This window comes from Simochromis diagramma, unplaced genomic scaffold (genome assembly GCF_900408965.1).
Source record: "Simochromis diagramma unplaced genomic scaffold, fSimDia1.1 OVJJ01000302.1, whole genome shotgun sequence".
In the NCBI taxonomy this organism is placed as follows: Eukaryota; Metazoa; Chordata; class Actinopteri; order Cichliformes; family Cichlidae; genus Simochromis; species Simochromis diagramma.
In genome coordinates, this window is record NW_024386792.1 from 14,908,817 (window position 1) to 14,931,490 (window position 22,674).

The window sequence follows — 22,674 nt, forward strand, 5'->3', positions numbered from 1 at the left end:
CAGTCATCAATGTACTGACCAATTTATTTGTGTTTTATTATAGCAGTTTCAGTCCTCTGTACCTGTGTGGTATCATGCTGTATTTTAACTTTATATTTGAACTAAACTACAGTTTACTAATACGGTAAGACTATTTTCTTAACTGCTTGTTCCATTATTGTGAACAGTCTTTGAACCTTCAGGAAACAAGAATCAAAATTACCATCAACAACCAGAAAAAAACAATACAATATAAATATTAAAGAGGGATTCCATATCTTTTAATAGAAATGTAGAGACAAATCCAAAAGCTTCCTCCTCTGTGACCACTATGTAGCCACCAATTACACACAGATAAATAAACCTGATATAACCATGTCAGTGCCTTGAATGTACTGCGAAGAGACTGTAGGATCAGTAAGAGCTGAGTTAGCAAAGTTAAGAATACAAACTCTTGGGGTACATGTATACACACAGTGGGTTCATGTGCACCTCTATCCCAAAAAGTCTCTTATTTTTGGACCACTCTGAGGAAATATATTTCACAAGCATGTCCCTGACCATCATTTTGTTTTTAAAAGGAATGCAAACTCAGGCAGGTGTTCGAAAAAAACAGGAGGGGCATTCAGATGTTGTCAGCTGCAGAAATGTATCTGAATAGAAAGTTTTTGATCTCCGAGATGTGCATGGTCTCTTTGATGGTTGTGTCTCTGCTGCGGACCTGAAGAAGGCCACTTTCCAACGTGTTCTCACCGATGATGATGGTGAAAAGAACGCCCATCTCATCGTATCTGCATTACATCCACACAGAAACACACAGGCACGAGTTTAAAGAAAAGTAACGTAATTCATTTTGCATTATGTGCTGATTTAACGGCATTTACTTGGCATTCAGCTGCTCCATTGATGTTGGCAGAGTTTCAAGATATCCAGGCCACACAGAGATCTTTGTTTCCAGGAACTCCTGCAGAAGGCCTTCACAAATCTGAAGAAATATATTTAAAACACTTTTAATGCAATTTGATGCAAGTCCACAGAAGGAACACATTCAATCAGATCCTTTTAAGGTGAAAAATGTGTATTTGCACAGAAAAACTCCACAAAGAAAAAGCATGCAACATGTACTTCATGTTATCATTACCTGCCTCAGCTCCACAGTGGCTCCTCTACCAATATTTAAAGCCACTTTAATGGGAACCAACACTGGATGCAGCTTCAGCACCTGAAATCAACAGTGCAACAAATCTCATAAATAAAAGTCACGCCAGAAATAGGAAACCCGCTGACAGTTTTTCTGCACGTGCAGCGAGCTGTTAAGCACAATCACCTTTCTCTGGTGCAGCTTTTTCTTGCTCTCTTCTCTCTGCAGCTGCTGGAGTGAGTTGGACAGAAACGCCATCGCACCACGGTCCATGTTTGCGGTAACGGAGACAACATGAGGAATAGACCTTTGTCCATCTTGATCCTGAAAGAGGTCAGGTAAGAGAGATGACACTGCGTGTGATTAAACTGAAGAAAAGCAGCAACAGACGAGCAGCTGCCCGTGTTTCTTATGAGACCTGGTGGTTCTTCTTCCTAAAGCAGTTTAGTTCAACTGAGATTTCTGAAAGCCTCTATCAGCTGGGAGCTAAGGGAATTTTTGATATCGATTTGACTTCCTGTTTTAAGACATGCGCCTCGTCAGAGAACCAGAGCCTCTGCAATAGCAGCTTAGGAACATGACTGAATCTCGATCCCGACTTAAAGCACACTCTAAAAGAAGCAGACGGACCTGCAGTTTGGACCGGTCTCCTTTGTGTATGTGCAGCAGCTCGGCATCTCCTCGACTCCACAGTGTCTCCAGGACCTCCTGACCCCACGGGAAGTTGTAGATGATCCTCACACCGCGAGATGCCGCCTGTTCGAGCTCCTCCTGCTGGACTTCATTGCTGCTGAAGTCGGACGGGGAGAGGGCAAACTGGATAAACAGGACGAAACAAAGAGAAAAGCTGAGTTATTAATGTTTGTAGTTTATAAGGCTGGGAAAGTGTTCTTACAGGAAAATACACATTTATGCACTGGTGCATCACACAGTTTTAAATTTGTCGGAGATGTTTCCCTCCTCAAAGACTCACTTTTCTCCACCACTTCAGCCTCTGTCGTGTCCAGTGGTCCAGCCACTGGGACGATGTGCGAGGAGAGCAAAACCACACTAGAGATGTTTGCGTGACCTCAGCTGAGCTGACAGAAAATAGAACATACAGTGTGTTAATATGACATACTTACCTCATAAGGTCTGAAAAAGGTTAATGTGAACTCATGAAATACTGTATTAATATTAAAAGTCTAGCTCAGATAAACAATATAAAGAAACAAAATCCCAGTGAAGTTTGTTTGAATTTTTATTTTTCATAAGTGTATCCACACAGACACTCACACAGGTAAGAAACAACAGACGAAGCCTCACCAACCAGAGCCTTCTGCAGGCTGGAAGCACAGACCCGTCTCAGCCAGACCAAACGGCAGCTTCCTGTTCACCAGCTCTAACGAGGGGACAAACTGCTCTAAGGCACCTGGAAACAAAACACAACACGCGTGAACCATCAAGACTAATTTGAAAAAAATTATTATTATTTTTTTAGTTTTACAACAATGTAAAAGACAGAGACATGTTAAACAGAAATGATACTAGCTGAATTTCTGAAGCTGATGAGCACTTTCACACAACACTGAAGTCCTGGCAGTATCCTTAACATGGTATTTCAGCTCTTGCCATCATCTTTCTTACTTGCTGAGTTTACTACAGTGTGAAAATAATATTCCAAGAACAGCTCGTTTCCATTCACCTTCCTCAAACAAAAGTACCACAGTGTTGGCATCAAACTGCACAAACAAGTATCAAAAGTATTCATAAACCATTAAAAGAAATACATGGAAGATCATAAATGCAATAACGTGAAACAGTTGGTATACACGGTGACTTTGCTGGTAGTTTATAAATCATCTGTGGTGTCATTACTTTACTGTGCATGTTTAATGCTAGCTCTCAGTATAGAAATAAAAACGTGTATGTTATGCTCTATTATCATCATTATTTATTACAGGTGTGTGAGGCAACTTACCTTGCAGTAAGTTTGTTCTCATACTTGGGGACCTCTGCAGGAGCATGTGCACCTCCTTAGCGAGCCGCTCCTTGCTTAGCTTCTTCTGCCCAAGTCTCTGTTTCATCTGTTCACATTCAACAATCCTCAGCTGGCCCTGTCCACCTGTAGGTGCTTCCCTGCTGCTGCTGCTCAGGGTGTTAATCCCAAAAACCTGAGCTCCGGACCTAGTCACTGAATGCCACCACTGGTCCAGCAGGTTTCTCCTGAGCTCCATGCCCAGAGGTCCATAGCTACAGCACAACCCGCGCTGAAACAGCTCCACGTTAGCGTGATCAGGAGAAACGAAGAACCTGTCCACGCAGAGCTGCAATAACGTAGTGACCTGGTCCACAGTCTCAGTCTGGGATGTGCTGCAGCGTCTCCAGCTGTGCCGCTTCAGCGTCACAGTGAATGCACTTCTAGACAGGATGTTTCTTACACACCGAGTAAACATGATGAAGAACCCGCTTCAGAGAAAGTTTCATTAGCAAACAACAAGCTTTAAATCCTGTAGATTTAAAATATTCGCTAAGTGTACGGTCCTAAGTGGCCGCATACCGCAGTGAAAAGATGAGTGCATACGGTGGTTTGAATAGTACATGTGAACTGGGCTCACTGTGTTAAATTCCCAATGAAAGCTAACTTTAGCGAACCTTGCTAAAAGCAGCGTCTACAAATACAGACGGCTGTCGGTGCATTTAAGAGTCGGACGGTTTCCCTGCTGTCACACATCTAATGTCCAATTAGCCGCTGCTCACACTTCACATCTCATAGGAGACACATATTTCAGCGTTAGCAACGTATCTGTTACATGTGGTGGGTGATCCGGAAATTAAATCCTTATATCCGGGTAAAGGAGACTTTCAAAATAAAATGGAAACGTCTACATCCTTCACCGATTCAGTGATATGGGTGCTTTTCTGGCTCACAGATTAAACTTAATTCGGAAGTGAATGGAGGTGGTGATTGAGTCTGTATTCATTACTGTACAAAAACAAAAATAGCAGTTTAATTTAAATAGATTTTTTTCAGTTCATTTATCTGACACTATGATTATAAAACTACAAAAAAATGAAATTAAAAAAGGGCACTTGTAAAAATTATAATATAGTTAATAGAAATGACTACACCTCTGATTTACCTTTAACCAATCCTTGACCTTTACTGTGAAATATTTAATATGTGTATTTCATTTGATTTCAGTTGAAAGTGTGTTGCATAGATGTCGCCAGGTGCTTGCTCATAGGGTGTCTTCTGAATATCTGAGGTTTCTCTGTATTATTTTGGGGTATTACCAATTAAAATCATCAATTGCACCATAAAACTTTACTTTCCATAGACATTATTCTCTGCGATAATTAAATAATAATAATAATAATAATAATAATAATACACCCCCCCCCCCCAAAAAAAACAACAAAACAAAACAAAACAAAACAAAAAAAAAAAAAAAAAAAAAAAAAAAAAAACAGGCAGCCATGGGGTAGGGCCAGAATATTTTTGAAAGACTGCATCTCTCAGCTGGCTCGGGAACTCTTTGGTGTTCCCTAGAAAGAGCTGCAGGTTGGCAAAAGGTTTAAAGCTTTGCATTACGTGTTGTCCCAGTGACCCAGATAATCAACAGAAAAATGGATGGACACATGGGTGAAAATTGACAAAAAAAACAAACAAACCAAAAACAGCGGAACAGAGCTCTGCCAGCTTCCCTGTAACACCACTTAGAGGTATCAAAATCATAATCTACCCCCCCACCACCCAAAAATAACAAAAAACACAAAAATCCCCAAATTCCCCAAAGAGAGAGAGAACACAGACACACAAGGTTACCATCTTTTCTTATTTTTATTGAAAAGGGCCACACGCACCCCTTTTATAGATGATCTCCATAACATCACTTTAGGCATACCACAAACTGAAAACACTGGATTACCTAGTAAAAATAAATTACTGAGGAATGTAACAAAAAAAACAAACAAAACAAAAAACCAAAAATAGTCAAGGAAAAGTGCAGCAATCATGGTTGCACTATAGGAGACGTATTTATGACTCCATGTAATGCTCTGGGTTTACGGAATAATTCCAACCCTGCTGTAAGCAAAACAAAGTTAAACAGTACAAAGGATAATAATATTAATAATAATAATAGTAATGATCATCATACTGTAAGATTTCAGGACTAAACAAAAATCATGTTGGTTCCATTTATTGTGCATATATCATATCTACTGAGGGAAGGGTGGTGGCATGGTGTAGGGCACCATTGGTGGTGGTGGCGGCTGCTGCTGGGCCTGTGGGGGCGGCGGCTGGGAGTTGAATGGGAATGGTGGGTGGTTCATACCATTCTGAGTGGCCCTCTGCATACCCCCAAACTGAGGGGGACCCTGGAAGCTTTGGTTACCAAAGCCGCCCACCTGGTTTGTAGGAGCGCCAAAATTACCCTGTCCATTGCTGTTGCTGTAATTGCTGCTACCATAGTTACCACTAGAGTTACCACTATTGCCTCCATAGTTGCCACCATTTTGGGCCTTACTGCCACCAAAGGAGCTCTTCGGCCCACTGCCAAACCCTCTGTCGCTGTCCCTGTAGCTACTACCACTGAAGTTACTCCTCCCACCCCCAGAATACCTATCCCGGCGATCATCCTTGTAGCCACCTCTTCCCCCCCTTCCACGACCTGTGTGAGACAAAGGAGAGAGAAGGAAGGGTGAGTTAAAACACCGTGGCTGTGGCACCAAGACACAGAAACCAGCATCAGGGCTGCTATGAGATCGTAAAACCCCCCAAAACAAAACAAAAAAAAACCAAGTCACAATTAAAAAGTACCACAATTACTTTATTAGATCTAAATATAAGGAAAAACACCTAATAACTGATAGAAGAACGAATTGCAAAGTTCAGTAAGGATAATAAAAATCTAGAGCTCTACTTTGAAGTCAGTTTATTTTCCCCAAAAAAATCAGATTTGAATATTATAATAAGCAACATTTCATGGTTATTTTCCTTTCTTAATATCCATTCTTGGACTGTACTGGAGTAGCTACACCTGTATGCTGTGTCAACATTTAAAGTGGAACTACTATGCTTTTCCTTGAATATAACACTTCTCTCTTATCCACAAACACACACACAAATTGTAGGTGCAGCCCCGTGACGGAAGGTGGGGTGAGAGAGAGAAGTCAATTACAATCAATATATTAAAATATGAAAAGAAAAAAAACAACTTTCTAACCTTCAGTTTTATAACTGAGTTTTAAATGGCCAAATATGAAATAAAAATTATAATAATTACAATAAATATATTCTTGATCACCTATTTTTGATGCTGAAATGTCAAAAAGAACTAAAATGGAGACGTGCCAACCAGATGCTAGAGAGAAAACTTAAGGTGTTGGCGAAGCTGTCCCAGCGTATGCCTGAAATAACCATATTAGGCATATCCGTCTCTTGTATAGGTCCATGAACAACGAAAACTGAGTGTTTACAGCAGTCTAAACCATTTAACTTTTATTTAGAGACTAACTCCTGATACTTGGATCTCATTTTTTGGAAAAGACTAATTGGTTCACTTTAAATCGCCTCTCTAATAACATCACTGATCAATAACAAAAACTGAGTATCTACTCGTCAGTAAGTCTAGCTCACGTTTAAATCCTAATGTAAATAAGAATGACATTTTACCTCCTCTGTCCTCTGCCATCTGGATCAGCTTGGGGTTAATGGCCTGGTTGGCCTCGCGGAGCACAGAGATCAGGTCACTGGCTTGTTTCATGTTGTTGGGGGTGAAGAAGGTGTAGGCTGTGCCCGTTTTTTGACTTCGGGCTGTGCGTCCAATGCGGTGGATATAATCCTCGGAAGAGTTAGGGTAGTCATAATTGATGACAAATTTCACATCCTCCACATCTGTGAAAGTGTTGCAGTGTGGCAAAACAAAACAAGGAGGCCACAAAGGATTTTGCACACCACAACAGCCAGATCAAAGGGAAAAATTAGCAACTGGGAAGGCTGGGGAAGAAAGGCGACTGTTAGCCTGTGGAGGAAACACGTTAAAACATCAGAATTGCGTACAAGTCTACTCCATGGGAATACTACTGTGGGAAGAGAGAAACGATGCACACTCCAGTTGCTTACCATAATCAAAAGACATGATTCTCCCTTTTGTTAACCAAGGGAGAAAAAAAAATGAATTTAAGTCTTACCATTAAGGAGTATGCATTCACTAGTCCTTTCCCAATGCAGCGAAATCCCCCACAAATTGTCAAGTGACATCCAGGAGCTTCTACGCAGTTGGGCCACGATATGCACTGGGGCCTCCTCGTGCCAATATAGGACCATTGAGTGGTACATTTTTGCATGTCCAGGCTTTTCCCAGTACACTCTCAAAAGAAACTTGTTATTAAAGGCCGCACTGCGCGTCTTGCCAAGACAAAATAGACCGAGTACTAATTTAAACAGGGGCCCGCTTCAAAAACCATGAAAAAGAGCCAAACATTGAACCCTGTGGGACCCCTGAGCGAACACAGAACAATTACCACCACCCCCACCCCCTTCATCAGTATCATCAAGGCAAGATCTTCCAAGAAGCCAGTGTTCACTTGAGAAAATGTCTCTTGTTGGCAGGTCTCGACATGACTATAAAACGCAGGCGAGGGAGGAACTTTGGTTTGAGCTGACTCTCTCTTTTTCCACTCACTAGATGCTCCCACTACCCCCTAAACACATGTGCCAGGTCTCCTCAATTTTCAGAGACATGATTTCAAACTGCTCTCTCCATTTTCAAGGAATCCAGCACTTTGACGGCAAAAGAAAACAACTGAAAGCTTTGACAAGCTCACACCCATGCTATGTGATACAAGCTCTGAAAGGTAACAATTGTTCCAAATCTCAAACAAGTGACTTGCAATACAGCGCTCTCTAACACAACAGCATGCAAGGCAAAAGTCACAGCATCAAGCATATATCTGTTTTTTAACGTTTGAGTTGGAAACAGCTGGATGGCATTTGTCAGGTGAAATCCATGGACAGAGAACAGATGTGAGCGTTTTTCAACAACATATCAGAGACAAAGGCTTAGCCACACAGCCTTTTGAAGATCACTGGCACACAAGAGCTTTCACCTCTCTAGGCCCACTGGGTGGCAAGCCAGTTGAGCAATTCCAATATGTCATCCTGCTCCCTCTCGAGGCCTGGGACTGTCATGCCTAGCGCCTGCCACAAAGACTCCACCTTAAGGTGAGAAAAACTCAGAAAATGCATAGAAAAGTTAAAGAAAGCAAAAGCACTTTCTTTAAAATAAGTGTAACACTGATAATAAAGTAGTACTATTCAATGCCATACTGACCTAAGCCACGGGAGGCCACATCTGTAGCAATGAGAATTGGCGCTTTGCCATATCTGAATTCTGGAAGGAAAGGGACTAAATTGAGTAAAATATAGAGTAACAATGATTGTTTCAATATTAAAACCCAGATCCATTTTATTAACACAAAATCATATATCTTACCGTTAAGGACCCAGTCTCTCTCCTGTTGGCTCTTGTCTCCATGGATTCCCATTGCAGGCCACCTGTCTCACACACACACGCACACACACACACAGTCAGCCTAGATTAGTCCACTGTCAGTCCACTGAGGAGCATGTGTTGCAGCAATCTTGAAATGCCTATAGGCTCTTACTTAGGCAGTTAATATAAACCTTTATCTAAAGTAACTTTAATTTTATGTGTTTCTGGGTCAAAACCTGCATGTATATTTACAGCAAATGTGACACATGTTGCTTCAAATATTTGTTGAACTTGACTGTAAATTAGGGCTGTTCGATATAACGATATATATCGGATGACGATATTAAAACGTCTATCGTTGCATTTTACGCTATCGTTTGTTTCGTGGTGTCGCAAAATAAACTCTTTACGGCAATATTTATTCATTGTTTTGATGGTCACTCTAGTGGCTATATTAATTTCTTAAAGCTCTCTCTTTCTCTTATATTTAATATAACCACACTACGGACGGACAAGCGCTTGTTTTTATGCATTGTCGTTAGCAACAACAACGGTAAAATCACCGCGTGTCTGCTTGTTTATGTTCCACATAAACCTTTCACAATAAAGCTCAAGATCCTGTTGAGACTTTTCAAAACCTTAGACTCAAACATTAGAACAGGCTTTTTCCCGCAGCACGCTGTGTAATAAGTACTCACAAAGAAAACGGCGGCCATTACAACCTATGTCTAAAAATGTATAGTTTCATGCATCAGTTAAAACACTCGACTCCAGGTACGCAACGCCCAGCTGGAAACATTTCACGCAAGTCGAGCTGCCCGAGATTCACAGAATTTACAGAAAATGTTACATTTTTGTGATTTATATCGTTATTGGACGATAGATGTCTTAATATCGGGATATGAGATTTTGGTCATATCGCACAGCCCTACTGTAAATACGATTAAAAAAAAAATTAAGTATATGGACTCCTTACCCATCTCTCCTCATCCTCCTGGTGAGCTCATCACAACGTCTTTTGGTCTCCACAAAAATAATGGTCTTGTTCTCCTTTTCACTCATGATCTCCTCCAGCAAACGGATCAGTCTTACAGAAAGCAGACAACAGAGAAAGTCTACTCATTATTCATCTACTGGCTGAATAAAGTTCTCTACCAATTTAAAGCACGTAAATTTACGTTTTGTGTCTAAATGGTTAAGATAAAAATACAATGAAGATGGTATGAACACAACAGGATTAGAGCCATTTTAGATTTAATAAGACATTTTTCTTTATCTACAGTACATAATTAAATATAGAACATGGATTTTTCATGTTTAAGCACTCGTTAAGGGTGGTATAAAGCATTGACTCACTTGTCCTCCTTCTCAAGGTCATTGCAAACATCAACTATCTGCAGGATGTTATGATTGGCACTGAGCTGCAGTGCTCCAATATTGATCTGGACATAGTCCTTCAGGAAGTCCTCAGCCAGCTGACGAACTTCCTTAGGCCAGGTGGCGCTCCACATCAGGGTCTGACGGTCTGGCTGGTAGAGAAAAAAAAACAAAGAAAAAGAAATTTTACCAACACAGGTTTACTTGATGTATTCTGGTTCAGTTCTAGGTCTTCTTTCGTCAAATTTTTGAGGCCCTTGCCCTTAAAAGACTATGCAAATTACATATCATAAGAAACCACTAAAATAGTTGCCATCTTTGTGGCATGAAAACCTGTTTTGACACAGATTCTTAGAAATATAATGTTAACTGTCTGCAACGCAAAAGCAGAAACAACCTACCCGAATTTGGTCCACTATTTTGCGGATCTGAGGTTCAAACCCCATGTCCAGCATGCGGTCAGCTTCGTCCAGCACCAGATAGGTGCAACGACGCAAATTAGTCTTACCGCACTCCAGGAAATCAATGAGACGACCCGGAGTAGCGATGCAAATCTCAACACCTTAAACAAAAACCGAGAAAATGGCGTTTTTAAACTTAAAACCAATACAATTAAACTGTAATCCTTAAAGAAAAACTTTAAAGAAAATATACCTCTTTCAAGGTCCCTGATTTGGGGCCCTTTGGGCGCCCCGCCATAGATGCAGGTGCTCTTCAGACGGGAGGCCCTGCCATATTCAGCCGCCACTTGCTGCACCTGCTGGGCCAGCTCACGGGTTGGTGCCAGCACCAAGCACTAAAAAAAACGATTTACATTCTTTTTAAGTCTGAACATTTCAGCTGTTCTTCCACATGACAACAAATATGGATGACACATGTTTATAGATTAAATATCAAAAAGTGTGGGTCTTGAAAGTACTGTAGATGGGCAGCAAAAAGTCATAAATGGAAGAAAATGTATTTTTTTATTATTTTCTGTTTGAATTAAAATGTAAATATTTAATATAAATATTTTTTCATTTTAAAGTCAAAATTGTGCCTTGTCAATAAATGGAAAAAACTAAAAGACTGTAGAGACTATGAGGATGTAAAAAGGCATCAAGATATATAAATGAATCACTGAAAACACAAAGGAGGAAAGATTTTCAGATTTCAAAATGGCAGTCAAAAGGATGGAATTGGCTGTTTTACACAGCAAGATTTGTATATTTACACAGACAACATGAATATATTTTTTTACTTACAATAGGCCCATCTCCATGCTCCAAGAATGGCTGGTGTTGGATGTGCACAATTGCAGGCAGAAGGTACTAAAAAGGACAAAAAGGAGTGAATCTTGCACGTAATGCAACTATTAACATAACAGTGTAACATCAGTGTTTTGAAAGAATAAAGAGTTGTCTGCCATATCTCCATATCGCCATAACATCAGTGCTGTGAATTTCTTACAAAAGACAGCAGTGTTAACATGGTTTTAACTAGGGGTGGGCGATATAAACAATATACGATAGAAACGATATAAATTTGGCCAACGATAGAGATTTTGACTCTATCGCAATAGCGCATGTTGATGATGTCATCAAGCTGCGCCTGTTTTGGTCGAAACCATTATCATCTGCAAATTATGGCGGGCGACAGTCATAGCAAAGAGATGAAGCACTTTTGAAATATGGGGAAAGCCAAAAACTGCGCTTCCTCCACTTCCGTAACAGTGATTCATTAATGTTGAATTCTCTCGCAGCTGTTCTATTCCCATATTGTTGCAGTATATTAATAACTAACCTCGTATTGTGGATGAATAATCTCAGTTGTTCTCCTGACTGAAGTTTGGCCCGTATATAGCATCCTGCTATGCGATTGCATTTGTCCCTGACCACCAGAATCCCTCACGTTAACTTTTATCGAGTGGAAAAAAAGTTGGCGTTCATCCTCCAGCTTCACTGTGCTAATGTTATGCTAACATAGCTGTGTCGCTAGCAATCACGTAGTACAACATTATATACCAGGTAGTCCAACTTCAGTAACCCTGCAAACGCCACTGCTGTTTAGTTTTCTGTCTTCATTTATATTGGAAGTGGTAGCAGAGCTGTGCGTTTTAATTAGTTTCACAAATGTCTCAGTCAGAACATACTATGTCATGTTTAGGTGTAAACTAGCGAGCTAACTTCCTGTTAACTTGTAACTCCTTTAAATTTAATAACTTCTGTTTTCATGGATGTTAAACTTAATTGTTACACCCGATAAAGCAGCAATGCTGATGATTTTATTAAAGATGAAAGAATTTAGACCGTTTTTAACTCTCAGTGTTCGTTTGACTTTGGGACCTGAAGGGGACGGAGTTTTGGATCCAGATTACTCCACGAAGCTCCTCACTACGGCAGCCGTATAGTGCAGCTTACCAAAGTTGTACTAAAACATTTTTTAACAAATTTCGGTTCGAGGTCAGTAAGCACAACCAGAATTCATACATAAGGCACACTCTCGATTTTTGAGAAAATTAAAGGATTTTAAGTGTGCCTTATAGTGTGGAAAATATGTTATACAGAAGAAAAGAATATATCGCGATATATATCGTTACTGCACCTGCTTCAAATTATACCGCAATATGCATTTTAGGCCATATCGCCCAGACCTAGTTTTAACTCAAAACATTTTGTCCAAAATGGATATTTTACAACTCATAGCATCTGGTCAGTCTCAACGGAGCCACTCTTAAACTTGTATACACTCACTGTTGTCACCTTAAAAAATATCAACAGTGTTATACACATTTTTTTTTTTTCAATTTTGCCTAGTGAGTGGTGCAGTAAGGTTACCTTGCCTTAAATGGCTGTACTAAATAATACAAAATGACAGAATAAAGAATTTATTATGTTTTTCTCTTTGGTGAATTTAGCCAATCATGCTGCAAAAAATTCTATACTGTATTATGTTTTAAAATGCTTTGGAAAGCAAAAGTAACCACATAGCACCATTAATTTTATTCCCCATCTTGGCTGAAATGGTTTAAAAAAAAAAAAAAAAAAAAAAAAAAAAAAAATCTAACTGTATAACACTTACTGCAAGGGTCTTCCCAGAGCCAGTCTGAGCGATTCCAACCATGTCTTTGCCACTCAGGGCTACGGGCCACCCCTGAGACTGGATTGGAGTTGGTTCAGTCCAGTTTTGTTTGACAATTACATCCATAACGTAGCCTGAGGAAGCAAGACATGCAAGTTTAGTAGCTGCAAGTTGAAATATCAGCATAGGGTAATAGAGCAGACAGGCAGTTCTTAATTATTTAAGCAGCATGAATTTGTACTCACTTGGAAATGCAGCTTCGTGGAACTTTACGATCGGTTTGGGGCAATCTCTGCCTTTAACAGTCACTTCTTTGCTTCTTCGGTACTGTTCGACCTCTTGCTGGAATTCCAAAAGGAAATAAAAAGACACAAGTTCACATTAAAGCAGCAATACCCACTGAAATCATGTATAATTTTAAGAGCTTTACATTTTATGTTTTTTTTTTCCTAGTTAAAAAAAAAAAATAGAGAAAATTATGCAAAATCAGGCCTTACAAGTGGTCTGCGGGTGACATCTGGGTGCTCCTGGTAGAAGTTCTTTTGAAACTTGGGAAGCTCATCGAGGTTCCAGTGCTTCTTTCGCAGCCTCTCACCAGGGTTGCCGAACTTTCCAGGAGGAGGTCCACCCCTATTGCCTCCTCCACCACCACCAAAACGAGGAGGCCCACCGCCATATCTTCTTGTGAAAAAAAAAGAAAAAGAAAAAAAGATGCCACGTATAAAAAAAAAAGAAAGAAAAGAAAACAAAGTACCCTTTTGTTAAAATAACAATTAACTGCTCAGCCATTCCTATAGAAATATTCTTAAGGATGCAAAATGAAACACTGCAATTGTTTAAATAACTGCAGTCTGGACTTTTTCAGGTTGGCTTAAACTATGAATGAAGTTAATCGCAGCATCACTGCTGAGGTTTTCGCCTGTTTGGTCAATTTCTTCAATCGCAGCGCTAGATGTATTTCCTGTCTCCACAGTTTTATAGCACTATAAGGAAACAGCCTTTGTAAAATAAATATAAAGGCATTTGTTACACAAAACACAATCTTTCTATTATATCCATTTTCCATGTATTTATTTACTGGAAGAAGAGGGTATTTGTGCCCACTTAGTTTCTAAAACTTAAATATTTACTTTACAGAAAATCAGCACCTGTGGAATTTCGGGAAAACGGAAAAGTGATATGATCGAAGATATGCTTTGCATTTTGTTTTTGAAAATAACAGCATTCACCAAAAAGTACCCATAGATGAAATAAATGACAGCAAAGAAATTCATTAAATGGAATAAATACAAGTTTAGGACCAAACATTTGTAGGTTGAATTTTTTCACTTTCACTTTTTTTTTTTTTTTTTAGAGGTTTTAGCCAGAGCCAAAGAATACAAACTGGCACTGTGAAATACAAGTTATTTTTTTAAGCTCATTTTGGTATTTATGGTGTAATTTAGATTATTATAATATACTTTTTTTAACTTAAATAATCAGACAGCGTAAAAACAAACAAACAAAGACAGACTTTTTGCCGAAGGAGATCACATACAGTGCTTTGGAAAAAACAAACAAACTTATGAAAGATGCCACCTTACGATCTAATGATTGCACCTCTATTTAAACAAAATAAGATTTAGATCCCTTTTTAAAATACTTAATAATTGATTTTAAAAATTGGTATATGAACAATTCAGCTTTTTAAGTAGGGCATGGCAGAAATTTAAGAACTACACCCTTAACTGTCAATAAACTAATCTTTTAGACAGGCGTGGTCAGGACAACCAGAAACCAACAAACAACAAGAAGCTGTTATGTCAAATGCATACGTATAACAGGCTAATAATTACATATGAAATTTACTTAAAAAAAAAAATTAGATAAAGCAGTTAAGATTGTCTCTCTCACATAAACCATTTAAAAAATATTTTAATTTTAAAGTCCTTTGGTTTAAAATGTGTTATGTAAATAAAACTTGAAGCTGTAATTATCATCTTTATGAAACGATGGCTTTTACTTATGTATATATATGTTTTTTTTATTTAGGAATATTTATTCATTGTAGCTTTCGTTTTTGATGAAACCTAGTACTGAATAGGCTAAAGCTCCAGGCTGCATCTTTTCAGTATATTATCTATGTTCTTTCCGCTTAATTCAATCCTTTGCCGTTCTGTTTTGTTTGTTTGTTTGTTTTTAAATGGGCATTTATTTAATTGTCATTTCACAAGTACATTTAACCAAAACAAACGCTAAATAATGACAAAAAAATTGTAATTAAAATGTTTCATAAACAGTCCCACATTATATGTATATATTTAACTTTATGTTATTGTAGTATATGTATACAACACCAGGTTTACTAACATTAAAAACCCATATACAACTATGAATGCTGTACAGACTGAACAGGTTCAAACCGCTTATGCGGAGCCATCTTTGAATACCGCTTCCGCATAAACAATAACATGTCACATCACCGAGCCTGACGTGACCCGGTTAATACACGGTTAAACGGGGCTGTTATGAGGTTTCGTTTTGCCTCCGGTGACAGAAAACGACTCTTTAGTAATAAATTGGGCCTCAGCGACATAAATCTTGCACTCTCAAGAGAAGACACTTCTGCGTCACATGCTCCGGTAACGGGAAGGCTGACGTGCAAACGCCGACACGGAGTCGCCGTTCGCTGCCATTTTATCTCCAAACGGCAAGGAAATGGATTACATTACACTGACAGGGCGCCGCCCGCATAGAAACAAGCGTACATTCTAATACACGCCTTTACTTACTAACAGAAAGGCGACAATAAACCACGAAACCCTCGCAGTGACATTTGTTTTGACACGTAAGACAGCGCTGCAGCCAACGGCCGAATGCTACACTTGGCATTTTTTGCTAATATTAAGGAAACCCACACTTACCCTCGGTCTCTGCCACGATCTCTGTCTGAAAAACCTGGCATTGTGTTGTAGACTGCAGTGAAAAAAATGGGATAAGAAGAAATATCAGCTGCCGGCCTATAAAACAGGCGAAAAAAATCTACGAGCTGAAAGCGCACCGGCGAAATAAAAAGAAAATGCCGGCAGACAAAAGTCTGTCTACCGAGACGGAAACGAGGTCAGACGGGACGGATAACATTTGTATCAATGCGCGTTTTTCATTCGTATTAGCTGTGGTACTATTTTATGTTCGCGTTCAGGACTGTGACGTTTATTTCTACAGTTGATACAAACCTGCTTTCTTTGCTTTCTTTCTATCTTTCCTTTATCCGTCCCGTTGACATCAGTAAAAGCATTTTTCAAAAGCATTTTTCTGAGAAGTGTATGACAATTGAACAGTAGTGCAACTACCTCCTCCAAAGTGAATAAAGTAAAAAAAAAAAAAAAAAAAATCTACAATCCTTCCAAAAAAACTAGACATCCTTTACATCCATTAGACCTAACAAAGATCCTGGCAATTGAGTATATACAGATGTTTATAATGTAAACCTTTAAAACGGTCCACATTCAAAAACAAGTCTGTGATCTCTTACTGGCATGATGTTTGGGTAACTGGAAATATGTTGTTTTCTAAAACTCTTTTGCCTGAATTCTTAGATACAGTGTGTTTATTTAATGGAATTTACATGGGATTTATCACGTATATGTGTTTTGTTGGTGTGATGGGGCTCCAAGGTGTTTAGGATTTACATATTTTCAACATTGTGAGAGAAGGACAGCAGCAAGAGTGAAAGGGAAAGTTTACAAGATGTGAGACTTGCTGTGATGTAGGGTTTGGAGAAGGTGGTACTAACTAAAAGATAGGTGACAGAGCTGAAGATGTTAAGATTTTTGTTGGGAGTGTGCAGAATGGGCAGAGTTGAAAATTAAAAAATTAAAAAGTACATCAGGGAACAGCTCAGGTTGAGCTGTTTGGAGACAAACGAGAGGAAAAGTTGAGATTGTTTGGATGTTGGAGGAGGGATAGTGGATAGTGGAACAAAGGATGATAATATGGAGCTAAAAGGGAGGAAGAAAATAGGAAGACTACAGGGAAGGTTAATGGATGTGAATGAGGACATGCAGAGGGTTGTTGTAACAGAGGAGGAGCCTAGGGATAAAGTTAAAGGGAGGCAGATAGTCAGCTATGGCGACCCCTAAAGGAAAGGGAGAAGCCGTAAGAAGAAGAAGAAAGTGTGTACATGCCCAGAAACTGCAGATAAAAAATTATTAACAAATTGAAAATGAAATTCTCCACACATCTTTTATTTCCACTTCATCTGTTTACTTGTGCCTGTTTCACTGAATATCCCCAAAACTACTTAACAGATTTCAGTGCCATTTTGTCAACAACAATGACAATACTTTTACAATTTTCTTTGTTAAAAATACCGATGTTTACCAAATGTATGGCAATTTAAAAGAAACATAACTCAGTAGAAACCTTGCCCACTTTAAATTTTGTACACTTCATTGTACTCACTGAAATATCCCTGGGTTATCATGTGGAAATAACCAAATGCTGAGTTTCTACGGTCATTGTGATACAGAATACTTGACATTGCATTCTTAATCATTAAGCTATAGTTTTCCTCCAGATCTTCCTTTAATTGAACATGGCCAGTAGTGTGTAAATGTTAAAGTGGAATAAATTTCATAACTACCTGACAAAAAAAACATTATAACATTATCAATTTGATGGTTCATATCTTGAGCAGCGTGGCATGCCAGATGCATAACCTCATTTTTTGTTCTTTCCAGCAATATCCAGAGTAACAGCAAGTAAACATTTATTTGACAAATAATATTGCTAATTCACACAGTTCATTCACAATTAATCAGAGATATAAACATTATATGAAAAATGTTTATAAGCCACCGATTAATGTACCTGCAGAAACAGAAAAATAAAAATAAAATTATAACCCAGATATTTTTACCACAGGCAGTCGTATTTTTGACAACGATGAGTTGTTTATACGTCTTGCTTATTATAAATCTTTTCTTTACCTTGCAAATTTTGTATTTCTTGTACAATTACACAAGAACACTATCACTAAAATAACACGTGTGAATGATTAACATCTTCATGTATATCATTACATCCTATTTTTTCTTTAAATGACACAACCTATGATAGCATATAAAAATATGATATTTTGATCTGATATTTGAAGCTGACACTGCACACAAGCTGATTTATACTTGATTATTTTTCAAAAGTTATCTTTGAATCAGTGTTAATATAATTGTACAATTATGTAAAATGCCATGTCATGTTAAAAATCAGTAATTCTGTCCAAATGTGTTTGAATGAGCATTTTTATAAATACGTAGGGGAGACCGGGGATAGTTGTAACGTGGGTCAGTTGTAACACTTCCAATTTCTCCAATCAGGGCTAAGTTTCAAATGATGTGACTCATCCTGTGCATGCCCAATTCAGTTCTGCTATCACATGTGAAAAATCAGCACATTTTGTCAAACACAGACAATTTAACACGAAAAAAAGTAATTTGTATGCCAAAAAGTAAGTTTTTCTACTTTATTTCAATTTCTAATAGCATTATCTGCTTTGCAGTTAAACTCATCAAACTTAAATTGTGTTACTTGTATGTCTATGGGGATATATTCTGTGTAGGTCTTTAATGCTAATGTTTTAGCCGTTGGCTGTAATGTTAGCTAGTTCATGGCTATAGGAGTCTGGGTCAGTTGTAACAGCAACAGTCTGGGTTAGTTGTAACAATAATGCAGATGTTACAACTTGCCACACTATTACTTTAACTTATATTAAACAAGTTGGGGCAACGACATCAGCAGAGAGAGGTTCACTGGTCGCATTTGTATATGCGGTTAATGCCATTGGCAACACAATTCCTCCACTGTTTGTGTTCCCACACATACATTATGCAGATCACTGTGTCAGAGATGGACCAGTAGGAAGTACTGGTAGTGGAAATAAATCAGGATGGGTGTGAGAAACAGATTTCCTCATCTTTCTGAAGCACTTTGCAAACCACACCAAGGTAAGCCATGATAAAAAGTAATGGAATTGCGATGCTGGTGAACAACTACATTTTTTTCAGCTTCATTGTTATGTTCAAAATTGGTGCAAGAGTTGTAGGTTATAATGCCCACTGAGCCAATGAGGCCAAACTCAAGGAAGACCAACCAAAATTAATGAAATATTCAGTTGCAGAAAATTCCATAATTTGTCTTTTTTGGGGGGTTGGAATATGTCCAAAAGCTAGATTTCTGCATTCTGTCACACACACACACACACACACACACACACACACACACACACACACACACACACACACACACACACACACACACAGAGCTACATAAATGGATGTAAGTGCATTCATGTGTTGAATAAACAAAGATTACATGTTAATGTTTTGTTAGTACCCTTATTTCATTGTGTTACATTTCACCCCAGGATATGTTACAACTAACCCAGACTGTGGGGTTAATTGTAACATTTCACTCTTTGTGTTTGAGGCCATATCATGCAATGAGTAATTGTGCTGCAGAGAAAATAGCTGCACTATTTAATAGCTGAGACATGTAAATACTTTGCATTACATTTTGAATCCACTACCTTAAAAGAGCTCCAATTTACAGACAGAAATGTCAAAAATGTTACAACTATCCCCGGTCTCCCCTACTGTTGTGTGGTCAGCAGTGCTGTTGCATCCATCCAGTAGCGGTTTTTGATACGGGCGACACGGGCGGTTGCCCGGGGCAGCATCGTGGTGGGGGCGGCATCACGGGCATCGGCAAAAAAAAAAAAAAAAAAAAAAAAAATGCTTGTACTCATGCTGCCCCGACATCAGCCAGCGCATATTGGGAATGGCATAGGCACCGATCGGTTTTCTATCGCCCATTTCCTGGGAGTAAGGGCACCTGTTGCTTGCTGCACAGGGAGGAGAGGGCGGGGCGGCAGGGGGATTCACTGGCTGGCTGGAGCAGCATCTAATAACCAACTCGCAAAATAAAAACAAAACAACAAACACGAATACACCAGACATCATGATGCAGACTTATAATTTGCACCGATGTTTTTTCGAAATTCTATACGCGAAAAGTGAGCGCGAGAGCCCTCGGTACTGCTGAAGTCAAAGTAAACGTTATTGTCATCTCAGTCCAGTATATAGAGAGACGAGACGACGAGGCTCCAGTTACAGCAGTGAAAGTAAACAAACAATAAATATAAGAAAAGTAAGAAAATAAATATACACTTTAGGACCAGGGGTAAAGGGATCAATAACAATTTAAAATTTATAATTTACAGTTTGATGATTTAAAGCAGGGGTGTCAAACTCAAATACACAGTGGGCCAAAATTCAAAACTGGAACAAAGTCGCGGGCTAACGTTAATATTTAATAAAAAAATCTTCCTCCAGATATAAGAATGAATCTTTTCTTATGGACTCAAACAAGTTTTGCTGAAAAACTGAATATGGAACAAGCAAAGCTAAACTATATATATATATTAGCTGTATAATACCAGTAGGCCAGCTCTAATAGTAATTTGGTATGGCTTTGCGGGCCAAATGTAATTAGGCTGCGGGCCAAATTTGGCCCGCGGGCCAGAGTTTGACACCTATGATTTAAAGTCTCACACACAACCCGTCGAAAGGGGAGGGGGGGGGGGCTGCTTCCAAGTAGAGCACATTTCATTCATAATGATGTAAATCCAAGCCCATTATGTATTCATGATTTGAATCCTGGGTTGTGTGAAGTCCCAGAAATAGACCCTAGACAAAGTGAATCTGTGAACTAAGGTGTAGGTCTATTAGGTTATGTTGTGGCGATCCTCGAGTTGGTGGATTTGTGTTCATACTGCAGTGCAAAATTAAAACCAATGTAAGATGAACAAGAAAAGTTCAAAGCCATCAGGTGCTCAGTTTAGAAAAAAAAGAAAAGAAGAGGAGGAGAAAGGAGCAAAAGATACAGGTAAGCCGATGTGTCATTGGACAATGGCAGGTCATCCTGAAACAATCAGAATCAGAATACTTTATTAATCCCTAAGGAAATAATGTGGATTACAGTTGCTCCAAAAAGAAATGGTAAAAATAATAACAGTAACAGACTAAACTCCAAACAATACATTATGTTACAGATTTTAATATTAATTAGTCATTGTCAATTGTTGATTTGTCCTGTTCTCATTGTATGACGAATTATGATGGCTGTTTGGTAGCAATTTGCATACAATGCATACTCTCTCTCTTCATATATGTGTGTGTGTGTGTGTGTTTCTCTGGTGAAATTCAGTATGGTTCCGACAACAGTTTTATGTTAATGTATAATCCTTAATATGTTTTATGTGTGTGTGTGTGTGTGTGTGTGGGGGGGGGGGGGGGGCAGAGGGTGTGTTCGCCCGGGGCACCAAACAGGCTAGGACCGCCACTGCATCCATCCATTCTCAGGTCCTTCTTTGATCACGGATATTTACACTGAGCCTTGGAATTTTCTACAGAGGGAGAGAGAAAAACATGAGTAAGGAAGTAGTTTCACAGTAAACACTCTGCTTTAAAAGTGTGTTTAATGGATGCTTTGGCTACCCAGTTTATTAAAATCTAAAATTTCAATCGATTACATTTTTAAAAACAAAAATATATTACGTTATAACATTACGTTGCAATATAGTTTAAGTAAGCCAATTTTTGAATTTCACATTTGAGCAAATTTGCCTTTTCAGCAGGAATGATTAACTTGGTTAACCTTGAAGTGCCATGGCTTTGACAGCAAGACCAGAAGGAAACTTTACATTACTCAATTACTTTACTGAAGTACACTTTAACCAACAATATTTTGAATTTAAATATTGTACTCCAAGCAATATATTTTAAAGGTTTTGTTTCCATATATTATAATATATTATGTCTTATTGTTATAGATAAAACTGCCCAGCCAAATTAATTAAAGTAAGTTATGTAAATAAATAAATATCTAAGACATTAATGTAATACATGCATTCCTTAATAAATATTTATTGTTTGCTAATATAATGTCTGTTTTAAATTAACTACAAGTTTGAGTCTAAAATTATTGATTAGAATATTATTTCAAATTCAAATTCAAATTCAAATTTTATTTGTCACGTACACAGTCATACACAGTACGATATGTAGTGAAATGCTTGGACAACTGCTCGTGACCTAAAGAAAACAAAAAAGGAAAAGGCTATGAATAAGATAGGAAATAAATATGAAAAATTAAAAAGGGTAAATTTAACTAGGAAGGAATAAAATATAAATTAAGGTTAAAAATGAAATAACTGTACAACACAAATTAGAATGAAGGGTAAATTTAACTGGGAGAATAAGATAAAATATATAAATTAAAGTTGAAAATAAAATAACTGTACAACAAAATACACAATATAGAACTATATAAGAATGTATGAAGAAATATAAATAAATATATACACAATAACAGCAGCATATACACAATAACAGCAGCGTGATTTAAGTAATGAAGTGAAAACAATGTCCAGAATGTCCAGTGTGTGTAAGAACTGTATGTGTGGGTCAGTACTGTGTGGTGGTGTGATTGAGAGACCGTATCGCCTGCGGGAAGAAGCTCCTCCTCAGTCTCTCTGTGTTGGTCTTCAGGGAGCGAATCGCTTTCCTGACCTCAGCAGAGAGAACAGTCTGTTGTTGG

The 22,674-nt window shown here is 38.4% G+C and overlaps 2 protein-coding genes across 4 annotated transcripts; both read right to left on the reverse strand.

The window, feature by feature from the left end:
* Positions 1-238: 238 nt before the first annotated feature.
* polg2 (polymerase (DNA directed), gamma 2, accessory subunit) lies at positions 239-4,074 on the reverse strand. 2 transcript variants are annotated; one of them, XM_040024765.1, is made up of 8 exons: positions 3,087-4,074; positions 2,426-2,537; positions 2,094-2,199; positions 1,751-1,936; positions 1,307-1,444; positions 1,121-1,201; positions 864-964; positions 239-770 (listed from the first exon to the last, which is right to left on the reverse strand). In XM_040024765.1, the coding sequence occupies exons 1-8, from the start codon at positions 3,553-3,555 to the stop codon at positions 605-607; spliced, it is 1,359 nt and encodes a 452-aa protein (XP_039880699.1). In that variant the 5' UTR covers positions 3,556-4,074; the 3' UTR covers positions 239-604. The 2 variants fall into 2 exon arrangements, with proteins under 2 accessions (XP_039880699.1, XP_039880698.1); XM_040024764.1 differs by having other exon boundaries at positions 2,426-2,531; positions 3,081-4,072.
* Positions 4,075-4,924: 850 nt separating this feature from the next.
* Positions 4,925-16,158, reverse strand: LOC120729219 (probable ATP-dependent RNA helicase DDX5). Of its 2 annotated transcripts, none has more exons than XM_040024761.1 (13): positions 15,942-16,158; positions 13,536-13,716; positions 13,284-13,380; positions 13,039-13,172; positions 11,223-11,288; positions 10,633-10,774; positions 10,380-10,540; positions 9,958-10,130; positions 9,578-9,688; positions 8,602-8,663; positions 8,440-8,499; positions 6,780-7,001; positions 4,925-5,775 (listed from the first exon to the last, which is right to left on the reverse strand). In XM_040024761.1, the coding sequence occupies exons 1-13, from the start codon at positions 15,980-15,982 to the stop codon at positions 5,324-5,326; spliced, it is 1,902 nt and encodes a 633-aa protein (XP_039880695.1). In that variant the 5' UTR covers positions 15,983-16,158; the 3' UTR covers positions 4,925-5,323. The 2 variants fall into 2 exon arrangements, with proteins under 2 accessions (XP_039880695.1, XP_039880694.1); XM_040024760.1 differs by having other exon boundaries at positions 13,536-13,719.
* Between the last annotated feature and the right edge of the window lie 6,516 nt (positions 16,159-22,674).